Source organism: Macrobrachium nipponense, chromosome 8 (assembly GCF_015104395.2).
Source record: "Macrobrachium nipponense isolate FS-2020 chromosome 8, ASM1510439v2, whole genome shotgun sequence".
NCBI lineage: Eukaryota > Metazoa > Arthropoda > Malacostraca > Decapoda > Palaemonidae > Macrobrachium > Macrobrachium nipponense.
In genome coordinates this window covers 55176110-55195057 of record NC_087203.1, presented here as the reverse complement: position 1 = coordinate 55195057, position 18948 = coordinate 55176110, and the positions used below count along the sequence as shown (strand labels likewise).

The 18948-nt window shown below is 37.8% G+C and overlaps 1 protein-coding gene across 9 annotated transcripts in view; it reads left to right on the top strand.

Annotated features, from left to right (window-relative positions):
- Window positions 1–18948, top strand: part of LOC135222787 (protein unc-79 homolog) — an 841880-nt gene that overhangs the window by 401630 nt on the left and 421302 nt on the right. For all 9 annotated transcript variants that reach the window (XR_010316338.1, XM_064261060.1, XM_064261059.1 and 6 more), the window contains 3 exons: window positions 15836–15926; window positions 17201–17363; window positions 18555–18696. Coding sequence is in view for 8 of the 9 variants with exons in the window: in XM_064261060.1 (XP_064117130.1) it covers window positions 15836–15926; window positions 17201–17363; window positions 18555–18696 (396 nt within the window). In the remaining variant the exon portion in view is untranslated. The remainder of the gene's footprint in view (window positions 1–15835; window positions 15927–17200; window positions 17364–18554; window positions 18697–18948) is intronic.

The window sequence follows — 18948 nt, the reverse complement described above, 5'->3', positions numbered from 1 at the left end:
AGAGTTCATATCCAAAGTTAATAGTGGGATTGTGGGGGTATCATCTAACATCCAGTAATGTTTAAATCTGGAAGATATAGTATATCTCAAGGGAAGAATTATCTTACAGAATTAGCCCCCAGATTCCTAGGGTGGGCAGATTCTGGAGATAGGACTCTCAGCATTCTTTCTGGTTTGATCATCTTTATAACTGAATTGGGGCTAATTGTATTGTTGCAATCCTCTGTCCTATCAAGCAGGTTTGCTTATATTTGAGCCTTTCTCTTTATATATGATGCCCTCACTTAGTCTTAGCTTAGGGTTATGTGTAAACATTTGGAAGTCTGCTTTTGTTTGTGCCATTAGTTGAGGATTGAACTCCATGAGGATTACGCAGCATCCTTTTAAAAGATTTTGTGTGTGTGTTTTTTTTATCTCAATGAATATCATAAAGACTCTTGTAAAGGAAGGTATAATTAATTCACAGCAGACGTGCATTTGGTATCCAGCCCCGTCCGTTACGACGCTCCTGATTGGCTTGTGATGAGCCAGTCACAAGGCTGGAAACTGACCAATATCTTCCCAGCAGTCAACAAGTACAAATCTTCGTTTTGACCTCTCCCCACTTAATATTCTTAATCTGTTGCTTGTAATTTTCATATTGATAACCCTAACTATAATTTTGGTAGCATTGTCATATGACATCTAAGCTACAATACTGTAAGAAAAACAAAACGATATATGAATGTACTGCGATGTCATGTAAGGAATGAACGAATATATTTTATATTAAAATTTCATGTTTATGCCACTATACATTTTTTAGCAGTAAGTTTTCTGAAGTACATAATTCATATATCATTATAATCCTAAAATCATTGGCTTGACTATGTTTAGTGATGAGGTGTAATGAAAGTTATAACTTTTGAAAGTCAGGAGAGGTCGAAGCAGAGATGAGTAGTGATTAACTGCTGGGAAGATACTGGATTTGTGCCTGACAACTGGTTCGACTTCCCAGCCTAGTGACTGGCTCATCACTAGCCAATCAGGAGCGTCGTAATGTGCAGGTGATGTAAATTAATTATAGTACCCAAGGATCCCTTGATGTTGACTTGCCACAGATGACAAATGTTGGACCTAACGAACTTGATCGAAAATCCCAGTGATATAAGGGGCTCAAACTCCTGTATGGGCACGAGTTAAATCTAACAAGATTAAAATTGGTAGTAATTGTGTGGATGGTGATAAGTTGAAGGGAGGGACAAGAAGTGACAAGATCAGCATGTTTGACATAAGAATGATTAAAAACTGAGGATCCTCCATGTTACAAACATGTCATTAGAAACTAATTACAAGATGTTACATAATTCTTTTGAATTGTTTGGGAATATTTTAGAAATTAGAATGAGATTTGAAGACCAAACTTATAAGTGGGAGACATCAGTTTCATTCAAAAGCCACGAGGAAGCTTTGAAGGCAAGTTGTAGTATCAAAAACATCAAAAATCTATATTGCTGGTATGATGGATGCTCTTTGTGAAAAAGTACTACCAAATAACTTAGATATCTATGGAACTGCAGACTAATACCCTTTTCCAGAGAAAGCCTAAACCACCAGAGGCTATCTGCAACAGCTAAGGGTGATAGAACCTTTGTCATCATTAAATGAGAGCTTTAGTTCTTCACTCCTTATGCTACACAACCATATGCTGACTCACTGGTATTGCGGGATATGTGTAAGGAGTCCCTCTTCTCCTAGGCTAGTATTCCTAGGAAAGGAAATATCAAGACATCTCTCTAAGTCTTTGGATAACTCAACCCATTGCCTCTGTAATGGGTCTGGGAGTTGATCATCCCAATCAGGTTGATGCTTCCACAAATTCTGCAAGTATATCTATGCCCCAATAGTAACAGGTATAAGTACTCCTATTGGGTTGTAAATCTGTGCAACTGTTCTTAACACTTCTCTCTTAGTCTAACTGGACTTATTTATCTTAGTAGGACGTAACGTCTTGGTATCTTTCTCTTTGTCCCTATTCAGACCTAAGACCTTATGAGTTGCTTTCTCTGGCACTAATCCCATATGCTCTACCTATAGTCTGCAAAAAGTCATTATTACTGGTCCATTCCTTCAGGTACAAATGTGCCTGTGCAAATATCTTACTTGCTTCATAGAAAAAATTTACCAGTTCATCATTATCATCATATCATCATTGTTAGTGAACTGTAAGTTATCTACATATAGTCATCTTTTTTATCCTTTCTATGTCAGATGGGTGTTTTTAATCGTTGAATTCAGCAGAGAGGGAGAACATGTAGCTCAAAAAAAAAAAAAGACTCGAAACTTATACACCAACAATCGATTGTTAGGGTTTGTTGCATCTTCCAACCATAATAATCTTGTATAGTTTCTATTCTCTTCTCTAAGTTGCACCATTAAAAATGCCCTCTCTATATCACTAATACAGGCAAACGAGTTTATTCTAAACTGCAATAGAACCTTGAGTAGGTCAGCTATAATATGTCATTCCGTCTACCATCAGTAGTTCAAATTTAACCCATTTTTTCCCTGTCTGACCTGCTGGTCAAATACTATCCTAATGGACTGTTGCACTGACCTTTTTAACACTATGATGTGCTAAGAAATGACAGTCTTCATCAGTTTTAAAATATTCTACACTCTTTATGAACCTCCTATCCTTCTGATCCTTCAGGATTTTCTGGTAGTGTTCTAGATATTGAATGTGTAACTCCCGCTTGTCCACTTAGTATAATGATATAAGACAGCGACAGTTAGTATGTCTTTTCTTACGACTGTTGTTCGTAAGCATTGTTGGTTCTACTTTCCCTTCTTGTCTGAGTGATATCTAGTAGAGTTGGTTCTTCTTTAGAATAAGGGAGATGACTCAAACGGATGGAGTACAATTTTAACAACTTTATTTCTTAGCTGCTCCATCACTGGAGTATAGAGATTGTTTGGTCGGATGACCGCTCCGTTGAGTAATCTGAAGTGAACTAACTATATAGGAGCATCGCGTCGATAGCGGAACACTAGCTATCTCAGCGATTTATCATAATTAGAACAAAATGAACACGTAGCCCTGCGGCCTCGGAAGTCATGCGCTTCCGCTATGGGTGAATAGGTCAACCGCTTCCCATGGAAGGTGTTGTGCTTTGTTTTACAAATTCAGAAAAGGATTCGACATGCAAACACAAACCAGGCTACTGCAAGCATTGCAAGCATGGTCTAGTTTTCACGTCTTGTTTATGGTTACGTAGTGACACTCCTAATTCGCCAATGACCCTTTAGGTCGTGGGTTTATTTACAGATATGGAATTTATCTGTATTAAAAATGTAACTATTACATTAGGCTCGGACAGCTACCATTCAAGCATTGAACATTAAAAATGACGTTAAACCTGGTTTTTTAGGAGTGTGACCGTATGTATATATTTAGTCATAACCATAAACAAGTGATTAAGAAAAATATGCATAAAAGTATATGTAAAAAAAAAATACATACCTAATGGACATATTCATAAGTAAAGAAAATGCATGGAAAATACAGATCCATGTTTGCTATGTATGGTATAATATTAGTAAATGATTATGAGGTACCAAAAAATAAAAGGTTACATGTATACATGAAGATTATAGTAATAGGTAACCCGATTAAGAATAGTTGTTACCCCACGGAGATACATAATTTATACATGATCATGGATAACTGTTTAAGTATATTTGTTACTCTTTGTAAAGATATAAAGATAACATATGACTGTGCACAAGATATAGATTCCTGGTACGTACACGCACCAACATTTTAATATATAGGGCTTCAATATTTTATTAGGTGCCCGAAAGATACTTTTAACTGTTCATATATTTAAAAAAATAATGCAAAGGCTTGGAGTTTCTTGTCCTACATATTGCCAGCGTACAGACCGCTTTTCACACACAACTCAATTCCAAACAATTTTCCTCCGAGTCAAGTGAAATGGCCAATTTCAAATGGCTCTAAACGTAAATGCCTTTAACGCAATAGGAGTATTGTCTGGACGTGGTAAGACGTTTCTCTGAAGATCCATCTGTGTTGGCCTCAACCTACGCCAAGCAAAGATGTTAACGGTGATAAAAATCATCACCATAACGCAAAACACAGCTAGATTTTCTCCTCCTGCATAAGTCGGTGATGTGTGGTCCATCTCAGCTAGTTGCGTCAAACGATGAGCCACCTTCGCGTTGTATGGGAGAGGTAGTGATGGGATAACAGTAGTTGTCCATGTGAAGTTCGCAAAGTAGGCCCGTTCACGGATGATAGTGTTAACCCCTCGGACTGTGGACGTCCCGTTACAACCGTCGGCTGCAACGAAGACCTGGGAGTGGGCCATGGACCTGTCCGGACATGCCACCTCGAAGCCGGCCTTGTCGTATCGTATCCATGAGCCGTTATTCAGTCTGTAATTGAACTTATTATCGTCAAAAGGATAAAGTTTTTTCAGACAACCTTCATGTGTATGGGAGAGAGAACCGTTTAGCACTATACCTAACTCGCACGAATCCATTGACATAGGATGGAATTCAAAGGAGTCAGCTGTACAGACTTTATTATTCATGGCTTCTGAACAGTGAGTGAATTTATCTAAGTCTTTAATGACTGTATATGATTCCCTATCAGGGGAAATCAATACGTGTCCCGTCAAATTGGATATTACTGGACTTGAGTTATTCGTCATGAAAGTTGGGAACGGTGCTATTTTGTATGCTTGCCAGGCATCAGAAGAATCAAAGGGAATGGTAATCATGATCCTGTAATTTTCAATGCTTACCGATATTAAGCTATGATAAAATTCTATCTTATGGGCGTCTAATAAGGAACATAACCTAGTTTCTCCCGTCCGTTCTCCAAAGTTAAAGTCAGATCTTTAATAGGCAAAAGATGTGGGGATAAAACACCCCTTGTTGCTAGCGTAATAGCTTCTACATAGTCTTTTGATTTCTCAATAAAATGTGAAATTTTGGTACGGATATGATCTATTTACGAACTATAGTAAGCTAACGTAGCCAGCAAGTGTTGCACTTCCATAATCTAATCGATATTACTAGAATGTTCGTTCACCAAACTCATTATTTGATTGATTGAGGATAACTGATTACGCAATTCTGACAAAACTAACTTGTTTTCATGTTGCAATAACTCAATTCTCTTATTCTGATCATTTATTTTAAGACGATTTGAAATTCCTAAGCCTAAACTTGCAACAGATCCAAAGATGTTTAATGCGGCAAAGATAAACGGGTTGAGTCGTTTGAGGTTATTGTGCCGCACAGTCCACATCAGCAGATCTCGAGCCAGAGCTTCTGCCTCGGCAGTTTTATTTTGCAAGTCGTATGATAACATTTCCGCGACGCTTAGTGTTTGTGCTAGCGAACTCTCTGGGTTAGCAGGAAAATGACATTGGTGCATTTCATTCAACGAAACAGCAAACCTTAACAGGTCACTCTTTAGGTTAATGACGTCATCCTCCGGGAGAAAGATCGCTTGCATATCTATTTCTATAACTATATTGCTTGCGGTAATGAAAACGTCTTCTGTTCTTTCTACAATGGTGCCATGAGTAAAATCTATATTTTTGGTTTTAGCGCTCTTCCCACACGATAAAGATGTCTGAACGAACAGTATCACTCCTAACAATAAAAGCTTCATTTTGGAAACCTGCAATGAGTAAAATATATGTAATTACTCCTGTTTAAGAAAAATGTTTACATACAATTATTATATATATATAAGTGATTATACAAGTTTCATAGATACAAAAATTTCCCTCACTTCCTTCTACCCTTCTATTAGTTTCTGATGTGAGCCAATGGAACAATTCTATTATCAGTGGGTTGGGATACGTTTTGAACTCTAAATCTATTGGCCGTTATTATTTCTAAAATGTTAAACGGGCCTTCAATCTTAGGTGTCAGTTTGTAATTGAGTCCTTTGCGTACATATACTTGTATGTATACCTTATCGCCCACGGTATATGTTTTAGTTGGCTTAGCTATTTTATCATGATTTCTTTTCATTATGATTTGTGATTCTTCTAGATTCTTACGAAGTATATTATATCGACTTATGCTTGCATCCATAACATCCTTTAGAGGATTTGATAAATTGGTTGTAGGCGTTAATACATGGAAAGGCGTTCATGTATCTATTAAAATGTCGCCTCGTGCGGCGACATTTTAATAGATACATGATATGAGTGATTAAGAGTGCTTAATACCGCAGGTATGGCAATATCCCAGGGTCCATTCCCCCTAATGTAACTCTTAATATGTTTAAAACCTTACGATTTGCTCTTTCCACTAGCCCGTTAGACTCTGGGTGGTAGATCATGGTATTAATTTTCTTTCTGCAAAGGAATTCACACAATGAGTTAAGGAAATGATTATTGAACTCTCCACCTGAGTCAGATATTATCATGTGTGGAATTCCATGTTTACAAATGTAGCACTTGTAAAACTTCTTAGCGCACTCGACCGCGGTTTTAGTTTTAAGCGCTATCAGTTCGGTATATCGAGTCAAGGCATCTATGATTACTAGGAGGTGCTTATTTCCTCTGTCTGACTCGTAAAACTCTGTTAATAAATCTAAGTGTACTCTTTCAAAGGGTTGATTGGGCACGGGATAAGCCCCTAGGCTGACAGGTGTCTTCGTGTGCCCTTTGTTTTCCTGACAAGTGCGACAATTAGCTATGTGCTTTTTTATATCTGTAAGCATCGTATGCCAATAAAATAAGGATTTGGCTTTCTGTGACATGATGGAGAAACCCGGGTTGCCATGCAATGGATTTGCATGCAACCAATTTAAGACAGTGTGTATAAGTGAGATTGGTACCACTACCTGGTCGGTACTCGCCTGTGGTGTGTTGCGGGTTTTCCTCGTCACGGATCTACACAGAATATTATCCTTGATTATATAATTCTGCTGCTTATACTTTTATAAATTCCTTTTCCTTAGGATTTCCGTTTAAAGTGTTTATGATTTTTTCTAATTGCTGATCTTTTCTTTGTTCTGTCTGTATTAGTTCAGCACTCCAGCCCAGATCTTCCTGTTCAGATATAGTTTTAACAATAGGCATGGATGTTGATATATCTATTAATTCAGCCAATGGCTCCGTACAAGATGATGCGGGGTTGCGTGATAATGCGTCAGCAATGATATTTGCTTTCCCAGGTAAATACCCGATCCTTGCGCCAAAGTCTTGGATGATCATATGCCACCGAGTTCGTTTGGGGCTGTGACTAAAGCCTTTAAAGAAGTCGGTTAGGGGCTTATGATCAGTGAGAACCTTGATGGGATAACCGTATATTATGAACTTAAAATGCACTAGTGAATTAACAATAGTGAGCCCTTCCTTGTCTATTACTGCATATTTACTTTCGGAAGGTCTCAGTTTATGTGAATAAAAAGCTATAGGGATAAACTGTTTGTCATATTGCTGAAGCAATACCCCACCTACTCCTAGGTCTGAGGCATCTGTTGCAATAAAGAATTCCTTACCGAAGTCCGGAAATTTTAAGATAGGAGAACTACACAGTTCATCTTTCAAGGTATCAAACGTCTGTTGATGTTTCTCAGACCATATGAAATCTACGCCCTTCTTTATAAGATCGGTTAAGGGAGCGGCTATGATTGAGTAGTTGCGTATAAAATGCCTATAATAGCCACTACAACCCAGAAATTGCTGTATTCCCTTGACGTTAGTAGGTATTGGAAAGTTACGGATAGCCGATACCTTATCGTGGACTACTTTAAGACCTTGACTAGACACCGTGAAACCTAAATAGACTAGTTCTGTTTTGAAAAATTCACACTTACTTATCTTTACCCTTAGGTTATGCTGTCTTAGTCTTTGTAGCGCTAGCTCTAATTTACGTAGATGTTCTTCTAAGGTATTAGAAAAGATTATGAGGTCGTCCATATAGGCATGTAAGATATCTCCTAACAAGTCTCCAAACACTATGTTGATCATTCTAGTAAATGTTATGGGAGCACAATGTAAACCAAAAGGCATACGCAAAAATTCATAATGTCCCCTGGCTGTGCTGAAGGCAGTGTATGGGATACTCTCTTCCTCCATTGGTATCTGGTGAAAGCCTTTAAGTAAGTCCAAACTGGTAAAATATTTGTTCTGGCCTAGTAAAGATAAAATATCGTCAGTGCATGGCACTGGGAATCGATCAGGGATCGTTTCCTGATTTAAGCGACGGAAGTCTACGCAGATACGCAAAGTTCGATCTTTTTTCGGTACGACTATTAACAGAAAATTATAAGGGCTGTTCGATTTCCTAATGGCTCCTTCTTCTAGCATTTTACCTACTTCATCATTTATCTCATTCTGGAATTTCATAGGGAGTCTGTACAAAGGTACATAGATAACTTTCTGCTTGTCTTTTAACCTTATTTGGTGTTCTATGACATCCATTTTTCCTAAGGATCCATCCGTAGTGGAATAAACATCATGATATTCAGTTAAAAGATCAAGAAATTTCTGCTGAATTTCCTCTTCTTGAATGTCTTTATTGATTTTATTTTTTATAGATTGCAAAAGGGATTCATCCGCAACTGATTGAGCGTGATTGATCTCAGCGACAGTAAGAATGCGATGTTTATAAACTTCCACATCCAAGATATGTTGATTTTTGTGAATTACTAAAGTGGTATTCAAATGATTACAGACTTCAATGTTACATTGTTGTTGTGAGCCGACTGTATAAATGGCTTGTGTGACGGACAATCCGTGAGTTTTCAGTGTCGGAAAGGATTAACATTTCAGATCCCGGCAAGGTTTTCTTTACACGCACTAATATATTCGAAGTTACGTTCGGCTCGAGAGTTTGTGTGCAAGCTGATACTACGGGGGAGCGAGAATTCTGTTGGGTCGCATGGATTATTTCTGGATTCATGAGACAAGTGATTGGTTCTTCAACGTACGTTACTATTCTATTTGTTGTCTCCTTGTTGTCCAAAACTGATTTTAAGGTTTTAGAAGACTTATAGAATTTTCCTTTGATATACACGCCGTGTTTGGCAGGGGCTAAGGTAATGTTTTGAGTGCCCATAGACGGGTATCCTATAATTACAGCGGGATACATATCAATGTTTCGTACAACGATAAAGGTATTGGAAAATGTACGCTTACCGACCTTGTTCTGGACATGAGTTACTCCTACCACATTTAATTAATTATTTCCTATACCCGAGAGTCTTATTCCGGACTTCTCTATAGGGAAGTTTGGAAACAACAAATGGTGAGTCCGCAAATCCATGATATTACGTGGACTACCAGAATAAAAAAATAATGTGAAGGACTTGTGTTCTAAATTTACTGCATGTAAGGTTGGGCGTAACTCATCTTGACTTATAATTGCGTGAATTTGTTGCAAATCTACGGGAACCTGCACTGATTTTTTGGATACGGCTGTGTGTTTCATAGGAAAATCAATTGCCTCACAATGATCTGGTAAATGATTAAATTGATTATTTGATACAAAAGATGTTGATATGAATGACCCAACATCGTCCTCTCCCCCCTTGGAGGTTACTACGTGGTATCTGCTTTGTTTTGCACACTCGGAAAATTCGTCTGACCTTGCGAGTTCTGGCTAGACGGCCCAGGAACAGAGTTACTTGAAGCACGATTTGTTTGTTTCTGCTGTTGAACAGCATTGCTGTTCGCCTGCTTCTTTTTAAAGTACTGAGGATTCTTCTTTTTGCTTTCATTGGCAATTGTTTGCGTGTTTCTAGGATTCTGCTGTTGATTCCGCGAGAAGCATCGATTATATGAATGAGTGGAACTGTTATGAATTGAACAAAAACGCGTCCGACAGTCTGAAATCATGTGACCTGGCCTTTTGCAATTGTAACAAGTCATCCCTGCTGCTTGATTATTATTAACCACGTTTACTTGTTGTGGCTTATTCTCATTTTTTGCAAAAACTTGAGTAAGCAAGGGATCAAGGTCAGCACATTTAGACATGTGTTTTTTGATCTGTTTATACACATCTAGTTCCGTACTGGCGGGCGTTAGCTTTTTGTCAAAACACCGTACTAAAGCTTCAGGCAACATGACTGTCATATAAGTCAGATATATCAACCGTATGAAATCTTTCATGGCGATATTGGATCTTGTAACCCACGCGGAGTTACTTAAGTTATCCTGATATTCATTTAGCCGGTCGGCAATTACTGCCGCCCGTTCCACAACATTAAGCTGAGTCATAGAGGCTTGGTTAAGGATGTTCCTTAAAGCCAGCACTACGTCTAAAGCCTCTTCACCGCCATATATAGCACATAGCCTAACTTTGAAATCGTCCCATTTAACCGCCTCTTGGAAAGAGACTCCTCTAAGATATGCACTTGCATCTCCTTTAGCAAAGTCTATGAAGCTTTTGGCTTCCTGTAATTGTACAAATGGGTCTGTGATGCCTTTTGCATTTAAATGAGCGTCTACTGATGAGATCCATGACTCAACGTTTTGAGGCAGGAATCCATTGACCTGACCTTGAAAAGGGACTATTGCTGACCTCGCACTGACGAGAGTAACCACGGGATTGGGGTTACCCGGTGCGGAAGAGCCAGCCACAGTAGTTGCCATGTTAACTTTTACTTTTTTCTTATCACTACGATTCCTTGCGATCCTATCAAAGTATCTATAAGAGTACACACGACCACTGCGTAAACGCATATGCAATATAAAATAAAAATGTGTTGCAAATAATATGAAAGACCCCCAAAATGATAATATTAATACAGATAATGTGATAAAGATATTTTCCGGAGAACTCCTGGAAGAAAAAGGGATTAGCAACAACGAGAAAAAAAATTCTGCGGGCGAGAATTTGTGGTTGAAGATTGATTCCTGTAATGAATGAAGATTAAGATTGCGTATAACTCACACCAGGAATACTGGACGATCGACTCGTGATGTAAAACACTTCACTGATAAAACCTGAATGGATAAAGGATGTACTTAGCTTTGGTATATATGCGGAAAGAATGTTGACGTTCCGATGACGTCACTGCCTCTCTCTCTCTCTCTTGCGTTGCAGGAAGAAGTGTTGTTGTCGTGATGACGTCACAGTCTCTCTCTCTCTCTCGCATTGCAGAAAGAAGTGTTGTTGTCGTGATGATTGCTTCTCTTCCCGTTGATGATCCGATGCTGCTTCACGTCCGGTTCGATTCTTGGAGATATGTGATGAAAGTTGTTCACTAAACGTCGATGTTAATGCTCGAATTCGTCTCGATGAAGGACATTTCTTCATGTTCGTAGGATGTTTACAGTTGCTTGTTGATTGAAGATCCTGTTTCCTCAGTTTATTACTGATTTATACCTGGTATTCGATGATTCATTTCTTCGGCAGACGTATATGGTTCTTTTGTAATTGTAGATTTAGGCTAATCGCTGCCACCAGTATGTAACTCCCGCTTGTCCACTTAGTATAATGATATAAGACAGCGACAGTTAGTATGTCTTTTCTTACGACTGTTGTTCGTAAGCATTGTTGGTTCTACTTTCCCTTCTTGTCTGAGTGATATCTAGTAGAGTTGGTTCTTCTTTAGAATAAGGGAGATGACTCAAACGGATGGAGTACAATTTTAACAACTTTATTTCTTAGCTGCTCCATCACTGGAGTATAGAGATTGTTTGGTCGGATGACCGCTCCGTTGAGTAATCTGAAGTGAACTAACTATATAGGAGCATCGCGTCGATAGCAGAACATTAGCTATCTCAGCGATTTATCATAATTAGAACAAAATGAACACGTAGCCCTGCGGCCTCGGAAGTCATGAGCTTCCGCTATGGGTGAATAGGTCAACCGCTTCCCATGGAAGGTGTTGTGCTTTGTTTTACAAATTCAGAAAATTATTCAACATGCAAATGCAAACCAGGCTACTGCAAGCATTGCATAGCATGGTCTTGTTTATGGTTACGTAGTGACACTCCTAATTCGCCAATGACCCTTTAGGTCGTGGGTTTATTTACAGATATGGAATTTATCTGTATTAAAAATGTAACTATTACAAATGTACTTCCGAACTGTTGTTTTAATCTGTTTAAAGCCTATCCAAAGTTGGAAGTTTCTCTCCTTTTACTACCTTTCAAGGAAATGCCACAACATCCTGTTTGTCAATTTTGGAATAGGTGACAGTGCTCTCCGATTTCTCCATTGCTTTCTTTTCCTGTTCTGTTATCTCACTGCAGTTAATACCTATACGATCCAAACTACTTAAAGTTTCAAGATCTTTCCTTGCTTCTTTTAAATGAGTAGCCCCTTCAGTCATGGTTATATCATCTGCTTCCACTGCCAGTTTTAAAATGGAAACATGAGTTTCCTTGGCAGGAGGAGAACTACAGGTTACAGTCACCACATAGCAAAATATGGTTGGCACCAATACTAACTTCTCAAATGTCATAAATCCTGGCTGTAATATGTTGTACACATTGTCCACTGCTACTAACAATTCTGGAGGTGATTGTTTCTGTACAGGCAGGTCAAAATCTTTATCAGCCAAGCTGATTTTCGTTTCACACTCCTTGAATTCTTTTTAACATCGAATTTTTTTGCATATTCTGGTAGCTAGTCTACCACAATATTGTCCATATGTATTAATCTACCCCGAGGTACAACGATATTTGTGGTTTGGAAGTCAAGTAATCTCTTATTGATATATTCTCAATTCCCTTGCCCTTATAATGGAGTCCCTCAAGAGCGGATCTCTATATTAAAGGTCTCTCAGCACAGGTATTCAATAACCCTCTCTTTCGCACAATGTGACCTCTTTTACCCTTTAGGGTTATTGTGGCTGTAAGTAAGATTGACTTCTTAGTCCTCTTATTTCCCTGTCCGGTATTTGTCAGAGAATGTTTCAACTTGTACCCGACATCCTTAGTCTTATTTGGTTGGTTTTGAATACATATAACCTTATGATGTCTAACAGTGCAACCATTATTACAACCTTGCCTGTCACAATTGGAACTGAAATGTTTATTGGATGCGCATATGAAACACGGGCCCAGAGTTCTAAGTTTGTCTATCTTTCCTCCTCTGGTACATAGGATTTACAATGTGGCCATATATGATTGCCTCTGCAAAGTGCACATCCTTTTACCTGGTTTACCTGAGCTTTTAGGCCCCACCACTTTTTTTTTTTTCGGTCTTGCAGACTGCTCCGGGAAGATGATTAACAATTACTATATTACAAGTAGCAACGAATGAGTCGAAGCAAGAGTTGATGGAACACGTGAACAGTTGTCGTGTTTATAAAAATTTGGGATGTGTCAAAAAACCATCAGCGCATTTCTTGGGTTGATAAACTGTGGATGTTGATAATGTTGAACCACTCAAGTCAAGGTGGCGAGCACAGACGTGCGCAAGTAGACCTGGCGAGATGTGCACGTGCCGCTCACAACATGAGCAATGGGGGGGGGGGGGGGATGGGGGGGGGGGGGGGGAGTTATCACATGGTCTTTAAATCATGAAGAACCTGCTAGAACAATTAAGTGTGTCCATACTTGAGCCGCTTCTTGCTAAACCGGATATTTGATTCGTCTCCTTGCTGTGTTGTACGTCTTGGGCTTAGATATGATGACACCACCATCGATCATCAGGGATTCATCTTAGCTTTAGCAGTAGTAATGTTTACAGGAATTGTTGGCGTTTATGTGAATTGTACTCATCTGTTTGAGCAGACTTTGTGTAAAGATCTGCTTGTGTGTATTGATAACAGCGAACTCATTGATGGGAAATTGTTGTCATAAGGGTGAATCTTACTAATCCCAACTCGCGTATATCTTTTGAGATATACACATCTCAGTGATAAAGAGATGTATTATGGCATGTGGAATAGGTCATACTCGGAATGATTGTTTCTCTTTGGAGTTATGTGGGTTACTGCCACCAATTATCTAGTGATGCTTTTAAGTAATCACCGGTTTGTTAAGAGAGATGATTTAAATAAAATACATCTCCGATTTTTTTATATATTTTCAGGGATTTTCTTTACAAAGCGATTGAGTGATGTACACTCAATGACCTGTGCTATGTATCTGACTTAGGGCAGCAAACACGCCTTATGCTCTTGCACACTAACGCACAAACTAACTCACTAACAAAGTACATGAATTGGATTCAAAATTTATTAAAGAACAATATCAGATTACGTTTTGAAAATTACTAAAGTCACATCTGACTCGTAAGAAGGATTAACTTGTTTTAGATAAAGATAGATATTAGTGTTCAATATCTGTTAACTGACAACACATCACATGACCTCGCCCAGCTTGTTTGTTTAGTCTTTCACGCTTGCTGACATGACAACCTCAGCGGTTTACTCGTAATAATGCACCGATGCAACCCTGTCACTCCAACTCCTTTCATCTTCTTACTATATAGTTATCATATATATTATATGTTACTGCAAAAGCAATTGTGGATTTTCCTGTCCCTTAGACGAAGAAGCAAGTCCGTTCCTTTTCGGGAATGGCTGGCTTCTTTCATCGTTTAGTGAAGGGTTTTTCTATTTTGTTAGCTCCCTTTACAGATGTTTTAAGGGAGGATAGACAATTGTCTTGGGGGGAGTTCGCAACAGGTATCTTTTCAGAAAGTTAAGGATGCAGTAATGAATCCCCTGGCCCTGAAATTTCCGGATTTCAGTGTACTTTTCACACTAGTGACATGCCCAGTCCCGATAGAATAGGTTCTAGCCTTGTGCAGAAATTTGAGGGTAAATTCCATCCAATAGGATACTTCAACAGGAAATTCAAGACAAAGGGTAGCAATGAGAGATTAATGGCTACCGTGGATAAGAAAGCATTTGCTGCGGTGTCTATCTTGGTTCATTTTAAGGTGTTGTTAGTGGGGAATAAGGTAGATGTTCTTTTAGACCACAAACCATTATTAGATATTTTTAATAAGCCACATCTGTCGCCTAAGTGAGCTCGGTGGTTTTTGACAATTAGAGATTTTGATGTAAAGCTTAAATACGTAGAGGGTAGACATAATGTGGTAGCAGATGCTCTTTGTAGAAGAGGGTTAAAGTTTGTGTGGTTGCTAGTGGTTCTATAGAATGGGATATTAGTTTGATAGAGCAGAAACAAGATGAAGATGAAATTTTGCCGAACACAAAGGCGTTCCTTAGAGGTGAATTAATTAGGAAAGGTTATAGTTATGTTTTTCAAGTTTGGGGTTAAAGGGTATTGTTGCTTAGGAAAATTAAATATAAGTTAAGTAGTAATGAAAATATGGGGATGTACCAAAGATCTCAATAACCTTGTGATGTAATTAAGCCCATCTACATTTTTCACTTTAGTTTTGATATTTTTTAACTTCTTTTGTGTAACCTATAGGGTTTTCCCTTAGTACCTGAGAAAGTGCGTTCGGTCTGTTGTAAATTATGGCATCTTTTGCCATCCTTATTTAAAAGTCACTTTGAATATCACAATAAAGTATTTGAATCCTATTTTGTATTCCTTATTTATTTGTCTTAGAGAGAAGCCCATGTAGTGTTAATGGTATAGTAAACTATTATTTTGCTTAAGCCCCTCTCTTGATTCATAGCCATACAATTGATAAGTGACGAGATACAGCAAGCAAGTTGGAGGCACCACCTTACTACACTTGTTTCTAACTGGGAGTTAGAACTTGTCTCACAGCATAGGCTGATAATAAAAAGTTGTCTATGAAACATAAGTTTTTATATTCTTATTTTAGTGATGTAAGCCATGACACATAACCATTTCCTCGATACATTGCGTAGACAGTGTAAGATTTGATACTGAGAATGTTTTATGGCTTACAGTTTATTGAATGAGGCTCAGCCATTTGGAGATAAGACGAAGAGCAAGGATCATGACCGCCTCAACAGAGCAGGTCTCTTGGATGATGATCAGGTATGTATTTTTATTTTATTTTCTAAATCATGATTTCAGTACATTATTGCAAGTTTTAAGCCCAAAATACATAACCTCCGAAGTTAATGTTGGTTACTATATTGTATTTTGTAGGGTTATGTTTTGAATGTGAATGCTTTCAGTTTATTTTGCTTTATTATCTATATTATTGGTTTCGTATGACTACTTTTCTTTTCCATTATAATTGTAACGTCATGGGAATAAGTTCTTTAGCATTGTATTCATCTTTGGAGTAACACTTTTATTGGTTGCTGACTGTATGGGTATATTGTCCATACCCAGTTTTGTCATTAATTATTGTCTGAAATATAACAAAAAATGAAAATTTATGAAAGCAGGAGGAAAACCTATCACCCATGAGCTGAGTAAAATATTCGAAAATTTGACGAAGGAAGAGAAAGGAACAAAGTAGTGGGATAATAACTAAAATAATAGGCAAAGGATGCACTGCAATGGAGGAATTATTGTGCAATAAGATTAGAGAAAATGGAGGGGGAAAGAAAGAAAAATTGTTAAAATCAGTAATGATCAGTATGGCTTCATGCCAGAGAGGACAGCAACGGAACTAGTCTTTATAATGAGGCAACAACAGGAAAGTACCATGCAGCGAAGAAGACATTGCACCAGGTATTTGTAGATCTTGAGGAGGAAGGCATAGTCATCGTACAAGAATACTGAGGGAAGTAATTAAATGGGCATTTCAGATGTGCAGGGTCCTGGAAAGACTAATTAAAAAGATGTTACCCAGTTTTCATTTAAGAACAAATCTTTGGAATGGAAGTTTGAGATGTTCAAGATGTTAAATTACTCTATGAAATAAATCTTTCTTTACTTCCCTGTTTCCTTTGTAGTTTGCATTCACTCTTCAGTTGGCCTTGAGCTCTTTTTCTTATAACATTTTGAGCATAAGCATCAACTGGAACCTCAGATCTAAATCAACTTCATTACCTGCAAGTCACAAGTTTCGTCATTTCTTGGCCTCCTTTCTCACCCACTTCATTGATTCTTCAAGTTGCCTCCCAATTATCTTGGCCTTAAACTACATCAGCAGCCAATTGAAGATGTGTACGTGTGATTGATGGAGGTTGTTACTGTCCTTGAGTGAAAATTTATTATCTACCGAGATTATTTTTCATTTGTAAAATGTTCACGTTTTATTTTTCAGTAATAACAGAATTGGTACTATACACTGGTTCGTTATATGACAGATTAACAGAACTGATTAAATGCACATTTTTTCATATCGTTTTCAGCCTGAGGGCCTTACCCCTGAGGAGTCTCGTTCACTTAGCCGGTATGGCATTTGGTTAATTGTAGGCCTATGTGCACCTACCCAAGACACACCAGTGGAAATGCTTGGACGTCTTCTTGCAGCAATGTGTCACTGGTTTAATGCTACACAGTATCTTCCAGATGGTTAGTATACAAATTATGTCATAATTTCCTCCTTCTAAATGTACAAACTATGCTAATATGATTAAGGTTTCCCCCAAAAAGTGATCGGCATGTGATACGTAAGACTGCAATGGGAATGGTTACACAAGCAATATGAATAGAATAACTGGAGTATTGTGTTCACATTGTTTGTACAGTGTATGTGTGGAAACTGAAACTTGATACACTACTCTCTCTGAGATATCTATTTTCCTGGTTTTTCTTAAGTACAAGTATTTCTTGAGTACAAGACTTGAAGCAGCACTGAGAAAAAGGAGATAGAGACATAATATTGTGCTGAAGCATTTCCAAGTCTAAAAATTATTGAGATCACCATTGTTTGTTGATATTACTGTTCTGAAAGTAGTAACCATCCAGGAAGAGCCTATCAGATAAGTTTATGGAAATTGTCTTTTAAGGAAGGTAGTATCTTTCACACAAAAAAGCCAATTTCCTTAGAACAGGAATACCTACTATACAGAATAACTGTCTCAATATTTTGAAGGTAATATTTGCCAGGTTTAACGTCTTTAGTTAAGTCTGATTGAAATTTGATCATGAACTTTGAACGAGATGTGCCCTATAAGCTTTTGTTTAAATAAAATATGGCCACCCCACTCACGTTTTAGTCAGGTTATTGTTATTAACCAATAACAGAGTAGAGTTAAGGTAAGAATAAGCTTTAAAACGTCTTAGAAGAATATTAAACACCATTGGCAAGGATATAATAATTTTAAAACAGGACGTTGGAAAATAAGAGAGAATTCAAGCATTACATTGAAAAGGAAACAGAAGACAGAAAGTGAGCAGAACCAGAAGGGCCTCACTTGAAATATGGGAAGGACCGTTTTATATACTGAAAGTAGTAGTGGTCAGGTAAGACCACAGAAGTGGGTTTGACGAAAGAACAATTGTGAATAGCTATTCATATTTGTTTTGCAAAAAGCACCATACAAGAAAAATATGATGATTCATTGTTTGTTATGTGAAATTTAACACTATTAAGCACGTTCATAGTATGTGATTTTTACAAATTTTCTTGTAATTATTTAGTTTTTGACTTTTGTCACTTATGCAATTATGATAGAATTCATTATCATGTAACATACTGGCATTAGAGTAGAATACAATTATGTACATGTATTTTATTATGCACCTCATTTCTCTTTTAAGATCAACATGGAACAGCTATTGAGAGACTGAAGTCAGAAAATATTCACAATTGGCTTCAAGAAGTTTGCAAGACGCATTTTGATGTATTTGTTTCATGTCTGCTTCCACATCCAGTGGAGTATGCTCGTGTTGGGGGTCACTGGTAAGTAAGTTCATTATTAACGTTTAATGCTGTCAAGGTTATATAATGTATCAACAGTTCTCCTAGTATAAGCCTAAATAAAGGAATATATGCTTTGAACAAGCACTGAAAAGGCCCCAACCTCGAAGACACACCACCGTTTTGGCGGCAAAGTTTTGAAAAAGAAAGAATTAAGGTTGCACCACTTTGTTTTGGTTGGCTGATTGCACGTGGCTGTCTAAATGCATTGAAGTGTCATGGCTTTGGCTGATA